Source organism: Triturus cristatus, chromosome 10 (genome assembly GCF_964204655.1).
Source record: "Triturus cristatus chromosome 10, aTriCri1.1, whole genome shotgun sequence".
NCBI lineage: Eukaryota > Metazoa > Chordata > Amphibia > Caudata > Salamandridae > Triturus > Triturus cristatus.
In genome coordinates, this window is record NC_140593.1 from 1,140,906,498 (window position 1) to 1,140,931,520 (window position 25,023).

The 25,023-nt window shown below is 48.1% G+C and overlaps 1 protein-coding gene across 2 annotated transcripts in view; it reads left to right on the forward strand.

The window, feature by feature from the left end:
* RBBP6 (RB binding protein 6, ubiquitin ligase) overlaps positions 1–25,023 on the forward strand; it is a 394,678-nt gene that overhangs the window by 153,183 nt on the left and 216,472 nt on the right. For both annotated transcript variants that reach the window (XM_085629467.1, XM_085629468.1), the window contains exons 8-9: positions 13,808–13,980; positions 14,180–14,283. In XM_085629467.1, coding sequence (XP_085485593.1) covers positions 13,808–13,980; positions 14,180–14,283 — 277 coding nt within the window. The remainder of the gene's footprint in view (positions 1–13,807; positions 13,981–14,179; positions 14,284–25,023) is intronic.

Genomic DNA, 25,023 nt, shown 5'->3' on the forward strand with positions numbered 1-25,023 from the left:
CTGATGCCTCTGATCTCGCTGCCCATGGTTATGCGCATGGGATTTGTGCCTGTCGCTCTGCCTGGCTGAGATTGACGGGTTTGAAGCCAGAGGTGCAATATCGCATTCTCAATCTTCCCTTCAATGGCACATTGCTCTTCGGCTCTAATGCTGATGACAAAATGTCCAGGATGAAGACCAAACTGGATACGGTGAAGGCGGTTGGGCTCGAGAAGAGGAAGGACTTCAAGTGACGCTACCGCCCTTGCGACCGACGACAATACCTACAGAGGGTTCAAACCCCTCAGTGGTCCTCCCAGCAAAATCAAGGAAAATCGCAATCCTACCAGCGTCGTCCTGGTAGAGGATGAGGAGGGAACTCCAGACAGTCCACACCTGCTGCCAAGCAACAGCAGAAGCAGTGAGTGCTTGCTTCCCCTAACTCCGTTACCCACTCCGGTGTGGTGGGGAGTGTCCGTTTCTATCTGGAAGAGTGGACCAAAATCACACTAGACAAGTGGGTGCTGAGTATTGTAAAGAATGGGTATTCCATCAGGTTCAAGTCCCCTCCACCTTCTATTCCTCCTCAAGACTGTCATCCATCGCATAAATCTTTTGAGAGAAGGTGTCCGCTCTATTCATAAAGGAGGCCATCGAGGAGGTCCCATGGCATCAACGTCGGCAGGGGATCTACTCCTGATATTTTTGGGTCCCAAAGAAAGGTCCAAACAAGGAGTTCAGGCCTATACTAGATCTCATGCGTCTCAACAATTTCATTCTGAGAGAGAGGTTCAGAATGCTGGCATTACACCAAATAATCCCACATCAAGGGGACTTGATGTGTTCCATAGATCTTCAAGATGCCTATTTCCACATCTCAATGTCTCCAAAGCATCGGAAGTTTCTAAGGTTTCGCATCCAATCAGACCACTTCCAGTTTACTGTCCTGCCCTTCGTTCAGAAGCCGGCTCCTCGCACATTCTCAAAGTGCATGGCAGTAGTAGCTGCTTTCTTAAGGAAAAAGCAAATTTTCGTCTGCCCTTACCTAGACGACTGGCTTCAGAAGAGTGCGTCTCCAACTCTTCTACAGCAGCACCTTGCATACTGCATTCAACTACATCGGCTCGGTCTACACGTAAATTTAAAAAAATCCATCCTCAATCCAACACAGAGGATACACTACCTGGGCGCAACTTTGGACACAGTAAATGCAAGAGCGTATCCTTCGGAGGAGAGACTATCATCCATTCTCCACAAGTGTCAAATTCTCCTGAAGATACCTCAGCCCATGCTGGGTTCGATGGCCACGTGCATTTTTCTAGTTCCAAACACCAGACTTCACAAGAGACCTCTACAGCAGATTCTGGAGGATCAGTGGTCCCACATATCCAATCGTTGGGAGGACACTTTATCTCTACCTCTGTCTGTCCGGCTCTCCATCCAATGGATCTCATCATAGGAGTCCCTTTTCAACAGGAACTGCCCAAGCAGACTCTGGTGACGGATGCGTCTCTTAAGGGATGGGACGCTCATATGGGACCACTACAGATCCAAGGAATGTGGTCAGAGAAAGAACTATACCACATAAATATGCTGGAACTCCGAGCGGTACATCTAGCTCTCAAGGCGTTTTTTCCTTCCATCAAATAGACTACTCTGCTTGTTTAGACGGACAATACAAAAAAGATGTACTACCTGAACAAGCAGGGGGGCACCAGGTCCAGACCCCTGTCGCTGGAAGCACAGGCGATTTGGAAGTGGCTTCTGGCACGAGACATGAAAATCTCTGCGATTCACTTACCAGGCGTCCTCAACGTCCAAGCGGACTGCCTAAGCAGGCATTTCACAGAAGCACACGACTGGGTGCTAAAACAAGAAGTGGCGCAAGACATCTTCCACAACTGGGGAACACCAGACATCGATCTCTTCGCGGGCGCAGAAATCGCAAAATGCCGCGCATTCGCCTCCAGGTACCCGCAACCAGGTTTCAAGGGGAATGCTCTGTTAGACTGGTCAGAGACATTACTCTACGCCTTTCCACCAATTCCCCTCATTCCCATGGTGAGCAGGAAACTGTACAATTCCAAGACAGAGATGATCCTGGTTGCTCCAGAGTGGCCTCGCCGGTGGTGGTACCCGGACCTTCTTCACCTGTCCAAGGTACCACACAGGAGGTTGCCATGTCATCCGGATCTGCTGACCAGGGCGGGCGGCATGGTGTTCCATCCCAACCTGCCGTCCCTGAAGTTAGCAGCATGGCTCCTGAGTTCATCCTGTAAGAAAGTGGCTCTGTATATACTGTTCCCAAATAGGTACAGTGTGTACAGAGTCTCTAGTCCCCAGAGGTTTGGCAGATGCTAAAGTTGGATAAAACCTTACTCTCTAAAGTGGTAACTTGGTCGAGCAGTAAGGCAGTATCAGAGGACAGTGTAAAGCATTTGTTGTACGCACTCAGCAAATGGTCTCACACTCAAGAACTGAACTCTAGGCCACTGGTTTTGTATAAAAATATGTAGTAGTTTTATTTTAGAACCAACATTAGGTATCAAAATATACTTTCTCAGAATGAGATGCTTTAGTTAAATACTTTGCAATAGGCAATTGACTTTTGAATGCAATAGATAGTTGTTGCAACAGGCAACACAATTTCAAATACAATTATACATTGAGCTCAATGGGAATTTTTAAGTAAATGCAAAAGATTACTTATAGGATTACTTTTCTAACCTCAGGACTGGATCCTTGATTCAGTCCTGGGACAGCTCCTGTAAACAGTTGAGTAAAAACGTTTTGATTACAGTTATGATTTTTAAGGAATATTATTGTATTTTAAAAGTTGACACTTGGAAACTTTTTCACATAGAACCACCAATGTTATCCTATGGGAGGAAATTCACTTAGCAGGTAAGTGGGGTTATTGTTACTTTTTCTAACTCAGTGTTGGATCCTGGATCCAGCACTGGGACATCTCCTGTAAACAGTTGAAAGAATGTGTTTTCGTTATACCGGCTATTTTTAACAAATATTTGTAAGTTTGCAAAATAGACAGGGGGCAAATGGGGAAGTAGATTAGAGTAGAGGTTGCACTGCCAGGGGCACTTGGGCGGCTGGGTGTAGGGTGCTTTTGAGCCGTCGGGCGCTCAATGGATTTCAATGGAGAAACTCAAGGACGAACAAAGGCTGCAAGCTCAGGGACGAAGATTCTTCAGGTGCGACCACCACTTCGATAGGTAAGTTGGGTAAAGGCACCCAGGAGTTGGGCACAGGGGCCGCAGGGTGCCGGATGCAGGGGTGCCTTTTGGCGTCAGGAAATCTTACCCCTCTGCTGGTTGCGGTTGGAGGGGTCCTTGGTTCTGAGGCTGCAGGCGTCGTCTGGAGCGTCGAGCTGGGTCCTTGGGTGCTGGATTCGGGGTCACAGTCGCCGAGGGGACGTCCTCGTGGTCTTTGTCCACTCCAGCACAGGCCAGGCTTGGCCGGTGCAGTGTGTGCAGGTTTTGCGGTTCCTGGCTGATGCCAGGGGTCAGTTACTTGCTTTGAGCAGTACCACTGCTCGTGGGAGTCCCGGGTAGTTAGTCACAAGGCAGTCAGGTTTTTGAGGTTGCGGACCACGGGAGATGCCGGGGTTTAGCAGGAGCAGGTTTGAGGGTCGACAGGCCGGTAGGGCTGGGGCCAAACCAGTTGGTGTCATCCTCTTGTTAGCAGCTGCATGGCAAGTCTTCTTGTTCCTTGTTCTTCTTTCTTGTTTCGGAATCTGGTTCTGAGGAAGGAAGGTTCAGGGTGCCCCTAAATACTAAATTTAGGGGCGTTACAGGTAGGTAAAGGGCCCCTATCCTGCCACTCTCCTGTGGGAGGGGGTGGGGGGGGGGGAAGTAGCCTAGACTTATTGGGCAGGGCTCCCCATCTTCAAGATGGCGAGAGCCCGGGGATGTGCTTTACCTCGCCTGCCCCACCTGAGGGGTGGGGTTGGCAGAGGCTGGCACACCCCCTCTCCTTCCTTGGGGTTTCTGGCCAGTCTTCCCACCAGAGTGGTGGTCAGAACCGGTAGGGGCCAGTTGCTGAGTACAGCAAGTGGCCTGGAGAAGCTCACAAAGGCGGCATGCCTTTGAAGCTTACCCTGCCCATCCTGGGGGAGGAGACCTAGCACCTCGCCCAGGGTGTGCATTGTTGCAGGCCCAGGAGAGCGGATGGCTCTCTACCCAGGGGTCCAGCAACATGTCTGCTGTGTGGCAGCCTAGGCAGCCCCTCAGACGAGACGCGGATTGTAGGTTAGGTTCAGGGGGCATCTCTAAGATGCCCTCTGTCGTGCATTGTACATTAAATCCCACACTGGCATCAGTGCGGTTTTAATGTGCTGAGAAGTTTGATACCAAACTTCTCAGTCTTCAGTGTAGCCATCAGTGTGCTGTGGAGTTCGTGTTGACGATCTCCCAGCACCATATACTCTTAAATGGCAGCACTGCACTTACAGTGCCGAGGAATGGACCTGGGTACTGTAGGGGCACAGGGCTCATGCACCTGTACCCACACCACTGGCATAGGGCACCCAGCTAGAGGGGTGGCTGATGTATGCCAGGGCAGTGTGTTGTGGGCATGGCACACAGGGAGGTGTGCCATGTCGACTCAGTTATGTTCTGCACCCAGACACTCAGCCTGCTAGGTAGGTAGGTAGGTAGGTAGGTGTGTGTGTGTGTGTGTGTGTGGGTGTGTGGGGCCTCCAAGGATGGCACAATAAGTGCTGCAGCCCTTAGGGGCCTTCTCTGGTCCCAAGGCCCTGGGTACCTAGTGTACCATTTACCAGGGGCTGACATGTGGCCAGGGTTTGCCAATTTGGCTTCTCGGTTTTAGGGAAGGAACATAGGCCCCTGATTGGCAGGAGTCCAGGGCACACTCCGGCAAAGTACATTTAGCAATTCAGCAAAAAGTGGGGGCATACAATGCAAGAAAGATGGCACTTTCTCACACTCCTCAATAATTATAAGCACTGAATAGAGTAGCAAGCCCATCCCCGTACCCTGCGGACAAATACCAGCATATCCAAAAACCATTTTATCAACATATATTACCCAAACAAATTTCTCAAGGATTCTTGACCGAACTGAGCATCCGCTTGAGTGTCAGAATCAAGGCAGTATTGGCGTGCAAAAGTAAGAACCGAACGCCATGTGGCTGCTTTATAATTCTCTTGAATAGGTACATTCCTAAGCATTGCTATCGTAGCAGCTTTGCCTCTTGTAGAATGCGCTCTCAGCTTGCCCAGGATCTGCTTATGTGCCAGTTTATAAGATAACATGATACTATCTATCGCGAAATTGACCTTTTAGAGGCAGGGAAACCAGTGTTTAAAGAACCATAATTCACAAATAGTTGGTCAGACTTTCGTACACTTTTTGTTTTATCAAGATAGAAATTTAACACTCTTTTTAGATCTAGAGAGTGTACCCTAACACAAACTCGCTGCCCTTGCAGGCTGAGTGTCTGGGTACAGGACAAAACAAAGAGTTGCCATGGCACCATCCCTGTGTCATGCCCACAACCTACACTGCCCTGGCATACATCAGCCACCCCTTTAGATGGGTGCCCTATGCCAGTGGTATGGGCACAGGAGCATGAGCCCTGTGCCCCTACGGTACCCAGGTCCATTTCTGGGCCCTGTAAGTGCAGTGCTGCCATTTAAGAGTATATGGTGATCATCAAACACGAACTCCACAGCACCATAATGGCAACACTGAAGACTGAGAAGTTTGATATCAAACTTCTCAGCACATTAAACCCGCACTGATGCCAGTGTGGGATTTAATGTACAAGGCACTACAGAGGGCATCTTAGAGATGCCCCCTGAAACCTGACCTACAATCCACGTCTTGTCTGAGAGGCTGCCACACAGCAGACATGTTGCTGGACCCCTGGGTGGAGAGCCCCCGCTCTCCTGGGCCTGCAACACTGCACATCCTGGGCGAGGTGCTAGGTCTCCTCCCCCAGGATGGGCAGGGGGAAGCTTCAAAGGCATGCTGCCTCTGTAAGCTTTTCCAGGCCACTTGCTGTACTCAGCAACTGGCCCCCACCGGTTCTGACCCCCTCTCTGGTGGGAAGACTGGCCGGAAACTCCAAGTCAGGACAGGGGATGTGCCAGCCCTGCCAACCCCACCCCTCAGGTGGGGTTGGCGAGGTGTAGCACATCTCCTTGCCCTCGCCATCTTGAAGATGGGGAGCCCTATCCAATCAGGACTAGGCCACTGCCCCCCTCCCACAGGAGAGTGGCAGGATAGGGGGTGTACCCACCCCAGGACAGGGACCCAGTTGTCCCTGCCCTTTACCTACCTGTAAAGCCCCTAAATTTAGTAGTTAGGGGCACCCTGAACCTTCCTTCCTTAGATTCTAGATTCTAAAACGGCAAAGATGATCAAGAAGAAAGAAGACCTGCCGTGCAGCTACCAAGAGGAAGACACCAACTGCTTTGTCCCCAGCCCTACCGGCCTGTCGACCCTCGAACCTGCTCCTGCTAAATCCCTGCACCTCCTGTGGCCAGCAACCTCACAAACCCCGGAGGACCTGGCTACCTTGTGACTGAGCACCTGGGACTCCCACGAGCAGTGGCTCCGCTCAAAGCAAGTATCTAATCCCTTGCATCAGCCCGGAACCGCGAACCCTGCACACACTGCACCCGCCAAGCCTGGTCTGTACCGGAGTGGGCAAAGACCCCGAGAACGTCCCCCCGGCGACTGTGACCCCGAATCCGGCACCCAAGGACCCACCTCGACGCGCCTGACGACGCCTGCAGCCTCAGAACCAGGGACCCCCCCCCCCCAACCACAATCAACAGAGGGTAAGATTTCCCGATCTCAAAAGGCAACCCTGCGCCCTGCGGCCCCCTGTGCCCGACTCCTGGGTACCTACCTATCCTCCAACTACCCAACTTACCTCTCGAAGTGGTGGTGGCACCTGAAGATTTTTCGTCCCAGAGCTTGCAGCCTTTATTCGTCCTTAAGCTTTTCCATAGCAATCCATTGACTGCCCGAAGGCTCAAAAGCACCCTGCACCCAGCCGCCCGAGTGGCCCTGGCAGTGCAACTTCTACTCCTATCTACTTCCCCATTTGCCCTGAGCAAGTGACCAGGAGCCCAGCTCCCACAGCTGGGTGGCCTGCTAGTCAGCAGCCACCAACCAAGGGCCCCCTGCCTTACATAGGATAACATTGGGCCTAACTCACTGCACCCAGCTGCCCCCGTGCCGCTGAGGGTGCAACAACTGTACTTACCTGACCCTGGGAGACCCCTGAGTCTATGCCCAGAACCTTAACTCTGCCAGTCGAGTACTTACCCAAAAGCCGATAACTCTTTTCTTCCATAGGATAACATTGACTGGTTTCTCTTGAAATTTCTACTAAGTGTGGAGTTTCTAAGACTTAAAATATTCACCTAAAATCGACCGTCAAAAGTTTTGGCGGCTCGCCTCGATCCCTGGTTCAGCGCAGCTGTGTTGATTTAGTGCCTGCGCTTGGCGCATGCGCACTGACACGGTGAGCTGAGAGGGTGTGTGGGGCCTGGCCAATCACATCGCACTGATAGGTATTTCACGGCAGAATGGTGCGAGCGCGCAGCGGACGCGCGCAGCGGTCGCGCCGCTGGCGCGCCGAAGGCGCGCCAAATGCAAGCCCGTCTGCGCCCGTCCGCGCCTGTCCCGCGCCCAGGGCCGGACATTCTGCCTGCCACCTTCACGTGGGGAGAAAAACTTGGTCTAGGAAACAACTGCTTGACCTGTCAATACAGAATTGTGCAATCCCTACCTGTTTTTCACTTGACAGGATGATGATAAGGGGTGGAAACTACTGCGAGTCACAATGCAAATCTTGTAAGTTTCTCCTGCCCAGACCTACTCCCATAAAGTCGCTTGATATCTCCACTCCACCTGGGGCCAACAGATTAGACAGTTACCAGGAGGAACGTTCCATCAAAGCTGCCCTGATATACTGCAGATCACTGCCTAAGCATGCTACTGATCTGTGGCTGCTTCTAAAAACCTTAAATTTGGATTTGTTATTTTTGACCGAAACATGGCTGCGTAAGGGATCGAACCCAGATATCTGCCTGACTGTCCCCATAGGTTACAGAATGGTTATTGCCAACAGAGCCGACAACAGACTTGGAGGAGTTCTGGCAATAATTCTGAAAGAAGACTGGGATATCTCATATAAAAAAATACCGGAGCTGGATCCTATTGAGGCTTTGTCCTATCAAATTAAGTTTAACAAAAATCAGTCTACGGCAGGTCTTCTGCTTTATAGACCCCCTAGTACTCCGTCTTCTCACTGGTCGCCACTTTTCGACTGCATTGCCAACCAATCACTTCGTTACTCCAGCTACACGGTACTAGGAGATTTTAATATACATATGGACCTTGCAACATGCCCTCAAACCACCTTAGTGGATGATGCACTTAAAAGTCTAAATCTTGTGCAATTAGTCAACTCCCCCACCCACTCAGCGGGACATACACTAGATCTCATCTTCTCTAATGACAGGGCCATCAGTGTGGAAAAACCTTTACCAGTTACCTGGTCAGACCACATGCTAGTCACATTCACGCTGGGACCACTTGGTCCTGCCAAATTCGGTGGACCCACTGTAGAGCAAAGAAGAAATTGGAGGAAAGTTACTTTCGACGCTATGAAAAATGAATTAGCTAACTCCACTCCTACTCCTTCAGGTGATCCCAATAGGGACTCTTCCCTCTTCAATACATGGCTGACCTCTGCTCTAGACAAGATTGCTCCGATCAGATCCTGTAAAGTAGTTAGGAGCAAGCCTTCAGCGCCGTGGTTCAATACCGAACTACAATTGGCTAAAAGTCACTGCAAAAAACGAACGCATTTGGAGAAAAAAATATGAAATCTCAGCCAAGGATACCTACAAGGAAGCATTGAAAAAATTCCATTTTCTCAAGCGCAAAACTATGAAAGATTTCTTTGCTAAACAAATTTTGGAAGCAGAGAACTCCCCTAGGGAGATTTATAAGATAGTAGAGAGCTTTTTGAAACCTCATTCCCTTAAAAGTGTCATCCCGGCTACCCCCTCGCTGTGTGAGGAATTAGCCTCTTTTTTTCATGATAAAATTGCGGTCATCTACTCTGCCTTCCCGATAACGGATGAGCGGGAGAGGCCTCTGACTGGTCATCCTGGTAAATGGTCCGACTTTCATCGGTATGAAAAGGACGCCTCCCTGAGGGATCTTATGAAAATTAAGTCTGGCTGCCCCTCTGACCCCTGCCCGGCTAGAATTTTCAAACTTCTAGCCCCGGCAGTGAACAACACACTGAACAATGTTTGGAATACCTCACTTGACACTGGTATTTTCCCTACAGAATGGAAGAAAGCCTTTGTCTGTCCGATTCTAAAAAAAGAAGACTCTGATCCCACGGAACTGAAGAACTTTAGGCCTATCTCCCTGCTTCCCGCTCCTGCAAAAATACTGGAAAAGGAGGTCCAAAGGCAACTGTCTGACTTTCTCGAATCCAATAACTGCCTTCATGACTCACAATCCGGTTTTAGGGCGGGATATAGTACTGAGACGGCACTGCTGGAGGTGACTGAATCAATCCGGGAGACTATGGATCAAGGTAGCTGTGCCATGCTGGTACTACTTGATCTGTCGGCGGCCTTTGCTCAACAGGCTCCACTCACTAGGTGTCACAGGAACTGTCCTACGCTGGTTCAAGTCATTTTTGGGAGATAGATCTCAACAAGTCTTTCTTCACCCACACGTGTCAAGGGCTAGGACACTCTCGCAGGGGGTCCCGCAGGGGTCCGCCCTGAGCCCATCTCTGTTCAACGTTTACCTGGCCCCCCTGGCACACATTGTTGAAGGCTTGGGTGTACGTGTCGTTTCTTACGCTGACGACACCCAACTCATCTTTTCCTTCAAAGAGCATAACGAGAATGCTTTCACTAAGTTCAGGCAGTGTCTCTGTGATATCTCCTCTTGGATGACTGAACTGCCTGAAACTAAATACTGACAAGACCGAGATACTGTTTTTTAATCGTCCGACCCCTCCTCAAGCTGAACTCTGGTGGCCAGCAGAACTCAACCCCCCCCCCCCAAACTCCGGTCAACTCAGCAAGGAACCTAGGCTTTAGAATGGACACCCAACTCACTGGCAAGGCGCAAATAGCCTATATTTCCTCACAATGTTTCTGGAAACTGAAGGCACTTCGCAGGTGTCTTCATTTCCTTCCTATGGAATGCAGAAAGATGGTGGTTCATGCGCTTATCACTTCCCAGCTAGATTATGCTAACAGTCTCTTCATTGGTCTGCCTGACTACCTTATGAAGAGACTTCAAAGAATTCAAAATTCTGCTGCCAGATTAATTAGAAATGTGCCACTAAGGTATCATATTACTCCCCATTTGCGGAGCCTTCATTGGCTGCCCGTAAAAAAAAGAGTAATGTTTAAGGCCCTGGTCCTAGCACATAAAGCACTCAGAGAGGTTGGCCCACGATATTTGAGACAGAGGCTCCAAAAATATCAGAACGCCAGAACCTTACGCTCCAGCAACTTGAACCTCCTTGCCACTCCACGTTTTAGGAGAGCCCGAATAGGAGGGAGGGCCTTTGGAGTAAAAACGGCTACTATGTGGAACATGATGCCTAACCACCTTCGCCAGATTAAAGCTGAACTCCCTTTCAGAAAGGCCCTTAAGACCTGGCTGTTTGACCTCACGACTTCCGTCTAACGTCTCTCTCTCCCCGTTATCCTCTGTTTGCCCCTCTTTGGATGCCAGCGCCGGGACACCTCCGTTGGAGGTAGCTGTCGCGCTTTATAAATGTTTAAATAAATAAATAAAATAAACCGAGTAAGAAAAACGGAAATACTCACCTGCTATTAGGAGAGATCCCAATTCTGGATCTTGGTGCCCAGCACTGACCCTGAAAAGTACTTACAACCGTACTTACCTCTAACTCAATTTTCTCCCATAGGAAACCATTGACTGTTTTTCTGGGAAATTTCTTGTAGATTTTTGCAAACTACAAATATTCTTTAAAAATCATACCAACTGTGAAAACTGAATTACTTACCTGTTTTAGATAGATGCCCCAGTACTGAGCTTAGGAGCCCAGCACTGGATTACAAAAGTAACGCGGACATACTTTACCCGTAACTTGAATTTTCTTCCATAGGACACCCTTTACTGTTTTTCTGTGAAATTTCTTCTAAGTGTCGATTTTGCAAACTTATAAATATTCCTTAAAAATCGCCTGTGAAACTTAAACGCAGTTTCTCAACTGCTTACAGGTGGTACACTAGTGCTGGATCTATGATCCAACACTGACCTAGAAAAAGTAACCATAACCCCACTTGCCTGCTAAGTGAATTTCCTTCCATAGTATAACATTGGTAATTTGATTAGAAAAAGTTTCTAAGTGTCAACTTTAAAAATAGCAAAATATTGCTTAAAAGTCACAGCAGTAACTAAAATGAATTTACTCACTTGTTTACAAGAACTGTCCCAGGACTGAATCTAGGATCCAGTCCTGGAGTTAAAGTAATCCTGAAAGTAATCAGTTGCACATAACTTAAAATTCCCATTGAGCTCAATGTATTACTGTATTTGAAATGGTGTTGCCTATTGCAACAAACTAACTATTACCTGCAAAAGTCAATTGCCTATTGCAAAGTATTTAACTAAAGCATCTCATTCTGAGAAAGTATATTTTGATACCTATTGTTGGTTCTAAAATAAAACCATATATTTTGTATGCAAACCATTGGCCTAGAGTTCAGTTATTGAGTGTGTGAGACCATTTGCTGACTGAGTGTGTTCAACAAATGCTTTACACTGTCCTCTGATACTGCCTTACTGCTCGACCAAGCTACCACTTTAGAGAGTAAGGTTTTATCTAACTTTAACCTCTGCCAAACCTCTGGGGACTGTGGACTCTGTACACACTGTACCTATTTGGGAACAGTATATACAGAGCCACTTTCTTACAATGAGTATCCCCTGGAAGAGAAGGATAAGTTACTTACCTGTACTCCTAGTTCTGTTCCAGGGGTATACTCAGTCATAAGCGACCCTCCCTCCGCCCCAGACGAATACCATGTCCATATATATGTACCTGTTACCCATACTGTGATTACACTGTTATACGCCGTCCAAAAGATCTGACCTAACTGTCACCTGTGGTGCATGATGGGGGCCTGGGGGTTCCGGCACTGTGCCAATTTCCAATTGTTTTTCTATGCAGCCTTTCTAGGCTAATCTGCCTCTATGATCTTGCCTTTTTACCTTTGAAAATAAATGTTGTGTGTTTCAAAGCAAACTCAGGGTAGTTTTCTTTATATATATCATATGTATATTATGACTTATGTCTTTATTTTTTCAGATGTAAAAGATTTACATGCAATGATGGCAGTTTTTGGAGCCTAGTAATATGTTTTCAGGCTGCATATGTATATGTTTATGCATATTATCTCTCTCTCTATATATATATGGGTATTTATATGTGTGTGTGTGTGTATATATATATATATATATATATATATATATATATATATATATATAGATAGATAGATAGATAGATAGATAGATAGATAGATATATGCATATTATTGGCTGTTGCTCCAGGGTTCCCGCACTTGGCCGGGACTATTCAGTGCTTATGACTGAGTATACTCCTGGAAGAGTTCTAGGATTACAGGTAAGTAACTTATCCTGCTCGCCCACACTACCACAAATAAAGAGTAAGGTGCTATCTGCTTTTCCCTCTGCCTACCTTAGGGGTTCCACTGGACTCTGTGCACACTATACCTCATTTTGGTATAGTATATACAGAGCCAGTTTCCTACAGGATGGCGAAATCAACACAGTGGGCGATCAATAGTACAGAGTATGAATGATAGCAACATAGAGCTCTCAGGGGAGAAGCCCAATGCTTTGGATAGAAAAGCATACCAGGGCAAGTGCAATATGGAGAGGTGCCTGGGAGAAACACGTGAGAGAGCAACAGGCAGCATGGCGATTTGGGAGGAAAGTACACAAGGGAGGTGAATGGAAAGCACATGGACTTGCAGGGAGAGCTTACTCAAAAACAAATGTAAAAAAAAGGCACCTGAATAGTAAGCAGTGGAAGGACACAAGTAATGAAACCATGCTCCAGGGGTGGGACAAAATAAGAGGAGTAAGGAAAGACCACCAAAGCTAACAAAAAGCAAGCATGTTAATGACCATAAAGCCAAACTGTGCGAAGCAAAGGATGAGCTTTAAGCCCAATTTTAGCTGACAGTAGGTCTTTTTAGAAGCAGACAACTTGCACTATCTGGTAGGCGAGACCTGAAATGCATGCGGTCAGAGTAAAGTCTTACTTTCAAAAGCAATTTGGTGTTAATCTGGTAAACAGGTAATTATCTTTTTGCTGTATTAGAAAGCAAAAGTTCATAAGGGAATTTAAATGGGAAAAGGATGCTTTTTTGGGCAATCCCCTCCACCCTCCTTAACTTTTTTGCACCTGTATGAAAGTGTCATGCTAAACTGTATTCAGTTTTGCCAGAGGTTTGTTAAAATGTGCACCGATTATTAAAATGGATTTAAAGTTAATAGCAATCTAGAAATTTGCTTTGTGTGTGGAAAATACGGCTGAAACATAACTACAGAGCCCCTGTTGACTTTTTTTCCGAATTGTCTGTGTAGAACATCTTGTCTCATGTTTTCCTAAATATGCAATATTGAGATTTTCTACTATTGGAAACTACACTCTAAATTAGGAAAGCTGCTGCTTGGTGTAGCCTTATATTAGTTAACCTTTGACTTATCTGTGTCCACTATTTCATTTTTAGAGAGGCGTATGCAATGGGGAAGAAGGAAAAGCCACCATTTCTACCTGAAGATCCTTCCTCCTCATCAGATGATGATGATCCAATTCCTGACGAGCTGTTATGTCTTATCTGCAAAGATATAATGAATGATGCTGTTGTCATCCCTTGTTGTGGAAACAGCTATTGTGATGAATGTAAGAGCCAAATGCAGTTGATGGGGGCATAATATAGTTGTTTATGTTCAGCTATTAATCATGGGTTGTTCATTGTATATAGGAAACTCTGCCAGTACATCCGAATGTCTGTTTTCAGGCTGTCTTGTGCATACATATTTGTGGCGCATTCAAATGTTATTTCAACGTGTCCCTAACCTATAGCTTTGTTGTCCCCCAGGTATTAGATCGTCACTGCTAGAATCAGATGATCACATGTGCCCAACCTGCCATCAGACTGATGTTTCTCCAGATGCATTAATAGCCAACAAGTTCTTGCGACAGGTATTGTTTCACATTTGAAAATACCATACTTCACTTTTGTTCTTTAGAAATGCATTGTCTGGCCCTAATTTCTCCAGTTTCAAAATATAAAAGAGCTTTTTGGTTAAAAATGATTTGTTTAACAACTTTAGTCAGTTCATATTTGAGTATCTACCGGACAGCACGCTGTTTTTTGCTGCCTGGTTTTGACATTACAAAGCACTGACAGTCCCTTTTTGCATTAAAAAGGTAGATGTCTGAATCTCCAGACCCTCATTGTCTTTCAGTATTGTGGCAGTGTTTATCATGGCTACAAGCAATTTTCCATCTAGATTTATATTCATAGCCTATGTGGATGTAGATACACATGCCCTTCATACTCATGCCTGCTAGTATTGGGCTCTCACGTTTACAACTTGTTTTTCTTCATAGAAGTCTTCAAAGTCACGTGATCCTGTGACTCCTTCCCTTCGAGTTAATGCGCTTGGTCACTGGCTCCATCTTCTGATGGATTTTCTCTGCATTCTGGTTTGGACGTGTTCTTTGAAGCTTGATTTTGACGCCCTTCCTCAAAGCCTTATAGAACCATAGAAGTCAACGCTGTATTCGATTTTCAGCCCGCAATGTGGTCAAGACATCGGTGATGAGTCTCTGAGGAACTGTCTTTGACTACTGTTTTCCATCCAGAGACTGTTCTGGGAGGGGTAATGGAACGGACTCCATTTCAAAGTTGCCCTCCGTGCAATGCCATATATCCACACAAGGATCTACACCTGGTCTATAACTTGTCTCTACCCGGAACACAATGACCAGGACTGTGCGACGTGCCAGCAGTTTTACTTGAAAAAGTCTTTGCATTACAGTTGGGTACGACAACTTGTCCACAGTATGGAGGCACTAGAAAGGGTCGGGTATTATTACCACAGGAGAAATAGCGCCTGTCTGATAAGCGTAATATTTCCTAATTCAAGTAAACTCACGGTGCAAAGGTGAGGGAAAACAACTTAGACCACCAAAGAGTGGGACCTAAATCCCGCCAGTTAACTGAAGCTCTTATGCACACGCTTAAGTATTCAAATGAGAGTACATCAAAAGTGTTTTATGGAAACAAATGCACACAAAGAATATCTCTTGAGGTCCTTTCTTTGTCTTTATGTCCAAGAAAGGAACGTCCAGCCAACAGGTATTTCGTCGTTTGGGATTACCCCGCAACTTCTCCAGGGCTGTTCGATTATTTCTGTAAAAATTGCACACCTCTCTGCCGGTGATTATCACAACCCGGCTGGTCAATGGTACAACTTCAATGAGTGTTTAGTATTATTCATCAAGGGAAATCTTAGATCCTCCAGCTGTGGTACATCCTTTAATTTTGGTGTGTTTGTGGCCAGTATGCAAAGACCCACAATGTATAGTGGTCCGGGTGGAAAGAGAAATCTGTAGCGAGAACGCTCAGTCTCATGTTTTTATTTTTTTATTTTTCTTCGACAGATTTATAAAAAAACAAGAAATATCAAAAGACCTGCATCGGAAATGTCGAGACATTAAACAATAACCAGTAAACAATAAAAAAAAAAAGGAAAATAGGCATTCAAGCAAGAAGCGACCCCCTAGCTTGACCGATTAAGCATTTTCCCCAAATTAAAGATAGAACATATTGCAAGCATACAAATTTAAATAATCCGAGCAGACAATCTCGCCACCCATACGGGGAAAATACTAAAGGGGAGGGTAATTGATCACTATTCAGATTAGTGCATTTCGACAGACTTGATAGCATAATATACATCATATACATGAAGACGACAGTGGTATTCCCCGTTATTTAGTCAACAAGATTTGTAATTGGTGCCCAAATTCGTAGCCCCCTCTCTCGTCTTACGTCCTTTTAGTTTATAGATGGATGACTCGATATTATATGCTGCAAATAACCGTGCCCGCCAATTGGAAAAGGTCGGGGGAACAACACTAATCCATTGGGAGGTTATAAAAACAAGCGGGCGATAGCCATAGCAATGAACACAAACTCTGTTTCTGATCTTACCCTGCAACCTGTTACGTTATTGCTAATTCCAGAAATGAGAAGAGCGGGATTGATTGAGACTGAGATCCCCAAGGTCGTAGACAGGAAGGTTTCAATACCGTAAATGAATTCATTTAATTTTAGGCATGAGTAAAACATGTGAACAGTGTCTGCTGCCTGAAGACTACATCTATTACACTTTCCTCGCCTAGTACCCCCCCCCCCTTTAACAATCTTCGCGGGAGTATAATATAAATCAAATATTGACATAAAATGTTGACTCCTTAAATTTCCAGTAATCAAAATCTGGTTTTCTAAGGACATGGAGTCTTCGATATTCATTTCTACCTCTCCCAACTTGCTGGCCCACAAAGGAGTCAAGCAAGGTGGAATACAGCTTTCCCAGCCCGGCCTTCTTTTGCACCAATTCAACCAGGGATATTTTTTCAAAATTGGAAGCCTCAGGATCCTTTCCCAAAAAAGCTCAGAATTTGCAAATATTTAAAAAATCACCCCTACTCAACCCATACTCTTCCTGCAGTATTTCAAAAGTTGCCATTTGTCCATTACGTGAATACACTTATTGCCCCACTCAAATGTATCCTGAGCCCGAAAAATTGGTGGTAAGAATGGTGTCACCAATGTGGTATAAGCATAAAGGTTCGAGATCTTTAGCTTTCGTTGAACCTGTTTCCACACCTTGAATGCTGCTCTCACAGTTTTAAATCTCGTCTTTTTGTAATAGCTGGGTTAAAAAATCGACAAAAAGCAACACTTAGCTTGATTCCCCAATCCTAATTCAAAAATAGATGGGCGGCTCGCCATTGGTATATCAGCCTTGGAGCCAACAAGTAATATGGCCATATGTTGGAGAATTGCAGCTCAGTAATGGAGTAAAAGATTGGGGATGGCCAGGCCCCCACGTTGTTTTGTAAGAATCAGCCATGTGGCCGCTCTTCTAGACCTACGATATCCCCATAGGAACCTAGAGCATACCCTTTCTATCTTCAAAAAAAAAAAGAAAACTCGCGGTATTGGCCCAAATAAGTACAAAAACGTAGGTAAAATCAACATCTTTAAAACATTACTCCGCCCAATCAGGGGTAAATGATCCAACCTCTCCAGTTTCTTATTGGTAGAGTCGAATAATGGGCTAATGTTCAGATCAGGAATTTTATCTACCGCGTAGTAATTGTGATACCCAAATAGATGGCCTCTGAAACAACTGGGAAATCAGGAGGACATGTCATACCAGAACATAAAATTTGGGTCTTGTCAACATTTAGCTTATACACCAAACTGAGCAGCTAACTATTTTACCGCTGGGAAGGCAGAAGAAGCAGCATCACTCGTGAGAACCGCGATGTCATCGGCATAAGCCAATGCTCTGTATTCTGCCTCCCCAATCTCAATTGCTTTAATATGAGTATTAATCTCCAATTTCTTTTAAAAGGGATCAATATACAGGGCAAAAAGAAGGGGTGAGCAGGGGCACCCCTGCCTTGTACCGATACTAATGGTAAATGATGCGGAGTCCTGTCCTGCGATCCAAATCACAGCTTCAGGGGATGTATACATTACCATAACCGCCTGTACAAAACCTGTGCCCAACCCCTTCCAATATAAAACAGACCAGAGGAACCCCCAGGAGACCCTGTTGAAAGCTTTTTCGGCATCCAAGAGGAGAACTCCCAGCGGTGACCTCATGGCCTGAGCCCAATCGAGAAGGGCAATTACCCGGCGGACATGATCCGTCATATCCCTTCCTGGGATAAATCCGTGTTGGTAAACCAAAGGGGTAATTACTTTTCCTAATCTAGCTGCCAAAAGTTTTAAATAGCTTTTGATGTCACTGTTGATGAGCGTTATTGGCCTATAAGAGGCAGGATTTAGCTCAGATTTCCCCCTTTTCCTAAAAACAATAATGGTCTTCCGCCAAGAATCTGGAGTCTGGTAGTTGTTACGTGCCTGTTCGAGTAAATATGTGATGTCGTGCTTAAGCTCTCGCCGAAATACTCTATAAAACTCCAGAGGAATGCCATTAGGGCCAACTGCTTTCCCTGAAGCTAAAGATGTTAGAGCCAGCTCAATTTCTTCCCATGTAAATTGAGTTTCCAATGCCTCATTTTAATTCTGAGTTACCTTTAACGTTTCTATCTCCCTTAAGAATTCTTCCGGGTAGTCACATTCTATCCTGGCGGAATCCTGAGCATACAGTTGCCTATAAAATTTTTGAAAAACCCGTAGAATTGCTGCTAGGGTATCCTGAACCTGACCTTCATAATCCTGGATTTTAAGAATTCGATTTGCGACTTCCCGTTGCTGGATTCGCTTGGCCAGAACTCTACCAGTGTTTTCACCCAGTTCATATGCCTCTGCCCTATGTTGTGTATACTTAGCTGCGACCTCCATACTGAAATACCGATGATTTTGGGATTTTAATAAAGCAATCTGTTGCTGGCAATCCTCTATACTTGCACCCTGCTGAATTTTACTCATTAGTTCAAATTTTTCTTTCCTTAATTGTTCTACCCAAATTTTAATCTCCCTCTGTAATGATTTTTGGCGTGCAATAGAAAATCTCAAGGTTTCCCCTCGAACAGCCGCCTTATATGCATCCCACACTGTGCAGACTGATGCTGTGTTCCGATTGACAGAAAAAAACTCCACAATCCATTTGGCCATGTGAGAACAGTATGCCTCATCCAGCAGAAGTTTCCTTTCAAAGGTCCAGGGCTTCTGGCCCTTCCCAACCCCCTGCATAGGGATCTCAATTATTAGTGGGTTATGGTCAGATATCACTCTTGGAAAGATCTCTATTACTTGTATCAACTAGTTGACTTGAAAGAAAAAAATAATCTAGCCGGACATGTTTATTGTGAGGGGCAGAGTAGAAAGTGATTTAATTTTATGCCAACTGTCGGGTAGTCCATGTTCAATTACCAACCCTTAAAGGGCTCTAAAAACTCTGACTTTCTTGCCTTGATATGTGGAAGAATCCCATAAATCATATTGGCTATCTAAATGGATATTAAAATCTCCACACAATATTAAGGGGCATGGCCATAAGCCAAGTTCTACACTTAGGAGATTTAGTACCTCCAGATCGTCTAAATTAGCCCTGTAGATGGAACCCAAAGTCAGAGATAGATTATTCACTGTAATTTCCGCAATCGCCCATCGACCCAAATTGTCTGCCTTGCTCCGTTTGCATGAGCATATTCCACGCCTGTGAGAAAGTGGCATCTTTCTTGCATAGTATGCCCCCACTTTTTGCTGAATGTACTTTGACTGAGTGTACCCTGGACTCCTGCCAATCAGGTGCCCAGGGCCTATGTTCCTTCCCTAAAAACCGCAAACCCAAATTGGCAAACACTGGCCACATGTCAGCCCCTGGTAAATGGTACCCTAGGTACCCAGGGCCTTGTGACCAGGGAAGGCCTGTAGGGGCTGCAGCACTCATTGTACCACCCTTAGAGGCCCTGTACCCTAACACACACACACACTGCCCTGCAGGCTGAGTGTCTGGGTGCAAGACAAAACAAAGAGTCGACATGGCACACATCCCTGTGTGCCATGGCCACCACAGACACTGCCCTGGCATACATCAGCCACCCCTCTAGCTGGGTGCCCTATGCCAGTGGTGTGGGCACAGGAGCATGAGCCCTCTGACCCTACAGTATTCAGGTCCATTCCTGGGCACTGTAAGTGCAGTGCTGCCATTTAAGAATACATGGTGCTGAGAGCTCAACAAACATGAACTCCACAGCACCATAATGGCAGCACTGAAGACTGAAGTTTGGTATCCAACTTCTCAGCACATTAAACCTGCACTGATGCCAGTGTGGGATTTAATGTACCAAGCACCACAGAGGGCATCTTAGAGATGCCCCCTGAAACCTGGGAGGCTGCCTAGGCTGTCACACACCAGACATGTTGCTGGACCCCTGGGTAGGAGAGCCCCTGCTCTCCTGGGCCTGCAACAATGCACATCCTGGGCGAGGTGCTAGATGTCCTCCCCCAGGATGGGAAGGGGGAAGCTTCAAAGGCATGCCGCCTCTGTGAGCTTCCCCAGGCCACTTGCAGCCCCCACTCTGGCGGGAAGCCTGGCCGGAAACCCCAAATAAGGACAGGGGATGTGCCAGCCTGCCAACCCCACCGCTAAGGTGGGGGAGGCGAGGTGAAGCTCATCTCCGGGCACTCGCCATCTTGAACATGGGAGGCCCTACCCAATCAGGACTAGGCTACTGCTCCCCTCCCACAGGAGAGTGGCCGAATAGGGGGTGTACCCACCCCAGGACAGGAACCCATTGGCCTTTGCCCTTCACCTACTGGTAAGGCCCCTAATTCTAGTATTTAGGGGCACACTGAACCTTTCTTCCCCAGATTCCAAAATACAAAGAAGAGCAAGAAGAAAGAAGACCTACCGTGCAGCTGCTAAGAGGAAGACACCAACTGCTTTGGCCCCAGCCCTACTGGCCTGTCGACCCTCGAACCTGCTCCTGCTACAACCCGGCACATCTTGTGGCCAGCAACCTCATAAACCCCGGAGGACCTGGCTACCTTTTAGCTCTAGGCACCTGGGACTCCCATGAGCAGAGGCTCTGCTCAAAATCAGCGTCTAATCCCTGGCACCAGCCCGGAACAGCGAACCCTGCACACTGCACCCGCCAAGCCTGGCCTGTGCCGGAGTGAACAAAGACCACGAGAAAGACCCCCCCCCGCCCCCCGGCGACTGTGACCCCGAGTCCGGCACCCAAGGACTTCCCTCAACGCTCCTGACGACGCCTGTAGCCTCAGAACCAGGTACCCCCAACCGCGATCAACAGAGGGTAAGATTTCCCAACACCAAAAGACACCCCTGCACCCAGTGCTCTGTGGCTCCCTGTGCCCAACGCCCGGGTACCTACCTATCCTCCAACTACCCAACTTACCTCTCGAAGTGGTGGTGGCACCTGAAGAATCTTCGTCTCGAGCTTGCAGCCTTTGTTCGTCCGGGAGCTTTTCCATTGAAATCCATTGAGCGCCCGAAGGCTCAAAAGCACCCTGCACCCAGCCGCCCGAGTGGCCCTGGCAGTGTAACTTCTACTCCTAACTACTTCCCCATTTCCCCATAGCAAGTGACCAGGAGCCCAGCTCCCACAGCCGCATGGCCTGCTAGTCAGCAGCCACCAACCAAGGCCCCCCTGCCTCCCATAGGATAACATTGGGCCTAACTCACTCTGCACCCGGCCGCCCCAGTGCCGCTGAGGGTGTAACAACTGTACCAACCTGACCCTGGGAGACCCCGGAGTCTGTGCCCAGAAGCTTAACTCTGCCAGTCGAGTACTTACCCAAAAGCCGATAACCTAATTTTCTTCCATAGGGTAACATTGAATTGTTTCTTCTGAAATTTCTTCTAATTGTGGAGTTTCTAAAACTTAAAATATTCACCAAAAATCAGCCGAGTAATGAAAACGAAAATACTCACCTGCTATTAGGAGAGATCCCAGTGCTGGATCCTGGTGCCCAGCGCTGACCCTGAAAAATATTCACAACTGTACTTACCAGTAACCCAATTTTCTTCCATAGGAAATCATTGACTGTTTTTCTGTGAAGTTTCTTCTAAGTGTCGATCTTTGCAAACTTCAAATATTCTTTAAAAATCATGCTAACTGTAAAAACGTAATTACTTACCTGTTTTAGATAGAGGTCCCAGTACTGAGTCAATGAGCCCAGTACTGGATTACAAAAGTAACTAGAACATACTATACCTGCAATTTGAATTTTCTTCCTTAGGGAATCATTGACTGTTTTCTATGAAATTTCTTCTGTCAACTTTTAAAATAGCAAAATATTGCCTAAAAATCACAACAGTAACTAAGTCGACTTTTATCACTTGTTTCTAAGATCTGTCCCAGGACTGAATCTAGGATCCAGTCCTGGAGTTACAAAAGTAATCTATTGCAAATAACTTAAATCTTCCATTGAGCTCAATGCATTGTGTTTGAAATTGTATTGCCTATTGCAACAACCTGTAACCAGTATTTACAAAAGTCAATTGCATATTGCAAAAGTATTTACCTAAAGCATCTCATTCTGAGAAAGTATATATCTGAAAAACACATTAGTTATATTCCTCACCTTAGAATATCCCCAGGTGTCCGGCTGGATCCGGAAAGATTTTTCGGCAGCAATACCCCTTGCGCGTCGTCTGCGGCTCCGTGTCCGTCGTCTGCGTCGTGCGCCGGAATGACGTCGTCGGAGTACTTAGACGCTGCCTTCGCGCGCTGACGTCAGTTCTTCTTTTTTCCGCGCCAGACAGCGCCGATCCGGGAAGAGTTTACCCCTTAGTCAATTTTTGACTAAACTTTTTCACTCTTTTTGTCTTTTGTCGACTCGACTCTGGTGCCGGTAGGATGCCTGGATTTAAGGCCTCTGACGCCTGTCATCGCCTGATGTCGGGGACGGATCACAATCGCCGGTGCCTTTACTGCCTGGGGGCCGACCACGACGCGGAGTCGTGCCCAGATTGTCAGGCCTTGACCTCGAAGGCTAGGCGGGAGCGGTCCCATAAGCTTCTCGAGCTTCGGCACTCGGCTCCGCGCCGCTCACGGTCCCGGTCCAGGAGGAGGTCCAAGGACCGGTCGCGGAGCCGCAGTCACCATCATCGCTCGTCGGGCTCGAAGTCTTCGGGTAAGTCGAAGCGATCAAAGAAGTCCAAGAGGCGACACCGCTCTTCTGACTCCCCTCGCCGGTCGCGCGACTCGGCCGAGGGTCAGGGTGGTCCCACCCCCGCGGCTCCGCCGGAGCCGCAGGAGCCGCGTCAGTCTCCATACCCGCCGGTCCCTGGGACTGACGCGACTCTGGCAGAGGTCAGTGCCTTTCTCTCTGCCATGAGGGGCCTGGCTCCGCCGTCGTCGCCGGCCGGCGCGCCTTCGAGACCCGCGGGCTCGACTGGGCGACCTCGCGTGCTGGCGGCGCCATCTATGACTTCGGTCCCGACGCCGCAGGTCCCCGAGGGATCCAGGCCTGGATCTCTGTCGGCGCCGGACGACCTCACAACGCCGCCGGTGCCAACACCGGCTCCACCTCCGGCGTTCCCCGGTTTAGTCCCTGTCCGGACCCAACACCGGCACGGCGCCGCACCAGACGCCGATGGATGACCATTTCATATACCGTCTGGCTCCGATCGTTCCTCCTGTTTATCAGGAATCGGATGACGGGGGCGACTGGGAGGGGTCTGAGGACCCTATGGTCCTCCAGGGTCAACTTTCACAGGACTGGGCAGACTAACCGGGGGATGCCAGTGGTCTGGACACTTCGCCGGACGCTGGCTTCATCTCTCCTCCGACTGTGGCTTCGGAGGAAGGTGCAGCTTTTTCAGTGGTGCTGCGCAAGGCGGCCGAAGCCCTGGGGCTCGAGTTGCCTGCTGTGGGCGTGAAGACTAATATCCTCACAGAGGTGCTTCAACCGTCAGCAAGCTCCACAGAACCTCTGCTGCAGTTCAATGAGGCCCTCGTCGACGTTCTGCAGGGCACTTGGTCCAAGCCCTCCACAGTTCCTCCTGTGGATTGGAACGTGGCCCGGTGCCACCGCCATCCTCCGGGCGACCCCAGTTTCCTGTCCCAACACCCCACCCCCGAGAGCCTGGTTTTCCAGGCCTCCACTTCCCAATCCTCCTTCCCGTCCGCTCCTCCGGATCAGGAATCCAAGAGGCTGGAACAGTTCGGAAAGAAACTGTTCACTTCCCTGAGTTTGGGCCTGCGGTCTTTGAACACCGCGTGCCTCTTGGACCCTTTCTCCCACTCTCTGTGGGATGCGGTGGAGGACGTGCTGCCACTGTGTCCGGAGGAGTCCCGGACACGTCTCTCCCAGGCACTTGCTGACGGGCGAGATGCAGCGCGACATGCTATACGGTGTGGACTTGACACCACGGACTCGCTGGGTAGGGCGATTTCCACCACGGTGGCGCTCCGGCGCCACGCCTGGCTGAGGTCCACGTCTTTTTCGGGGGATGTCCAGAGTACCCTCATGGATATGCCCTTTGATGGCGCTCGCCTTTTTCGTGAGAAGGCGGATAGTGCGCTGGCTCGTTTTAAGGACTCCCGGGCTACGGCCACGTCCTTGGGTCTCTCGGCCCCACGGCCGCAGACTTCCGCCTTTCGCCCCTTTCGTTGCCAAGGAAGGGGCGCCTCCTCACGTCCGCCTAGCCACTGGCCGCAGAACCAACCTGCACGCGGTCGCGGACGTGGGTTCTGCCGTGGCGGTTCTAGAAGACAATGCGGTCAGTCCACATCCACCCCGGCAGCATCCGCCTCAAAGCCCTCCTAGTCCGAGCTTTCAGGCCCATTCTACGCCAGTGGGCGGCAGAGTTCGCAATCACCTGCTCCACTGGCGCTCCATCACTTCGAGCAGGTGGGTGCTGCAAATCGTCCGAAGGCGCTTCTCCCTTTCCTTCGAGACGACCCCTCCAGCCATGCCACTGCAGTGCCACCGTATATCGGAGGATCACTTGAATCTTCTGCGGGAGGAAGTTACGGCCCTCTTGGCCAAAGAGGCCGTTGAGCGCGTTCCTGGTCCAGAAGTAGGCCGTGGTTGCTATTCCCACTACTTTCTGGTTCCCAAGAAGGGCAAAGGGGGCCTACGCCCTATCTTGGACCTCAGGAGCGTCAACACCTTCCTCCGGAAGGAACGGTTCAAGATGCTAACTTTAGCTCAGGTTCTGGCTGCCCTTGACCCTGGAGACTGGATGGTAGCGT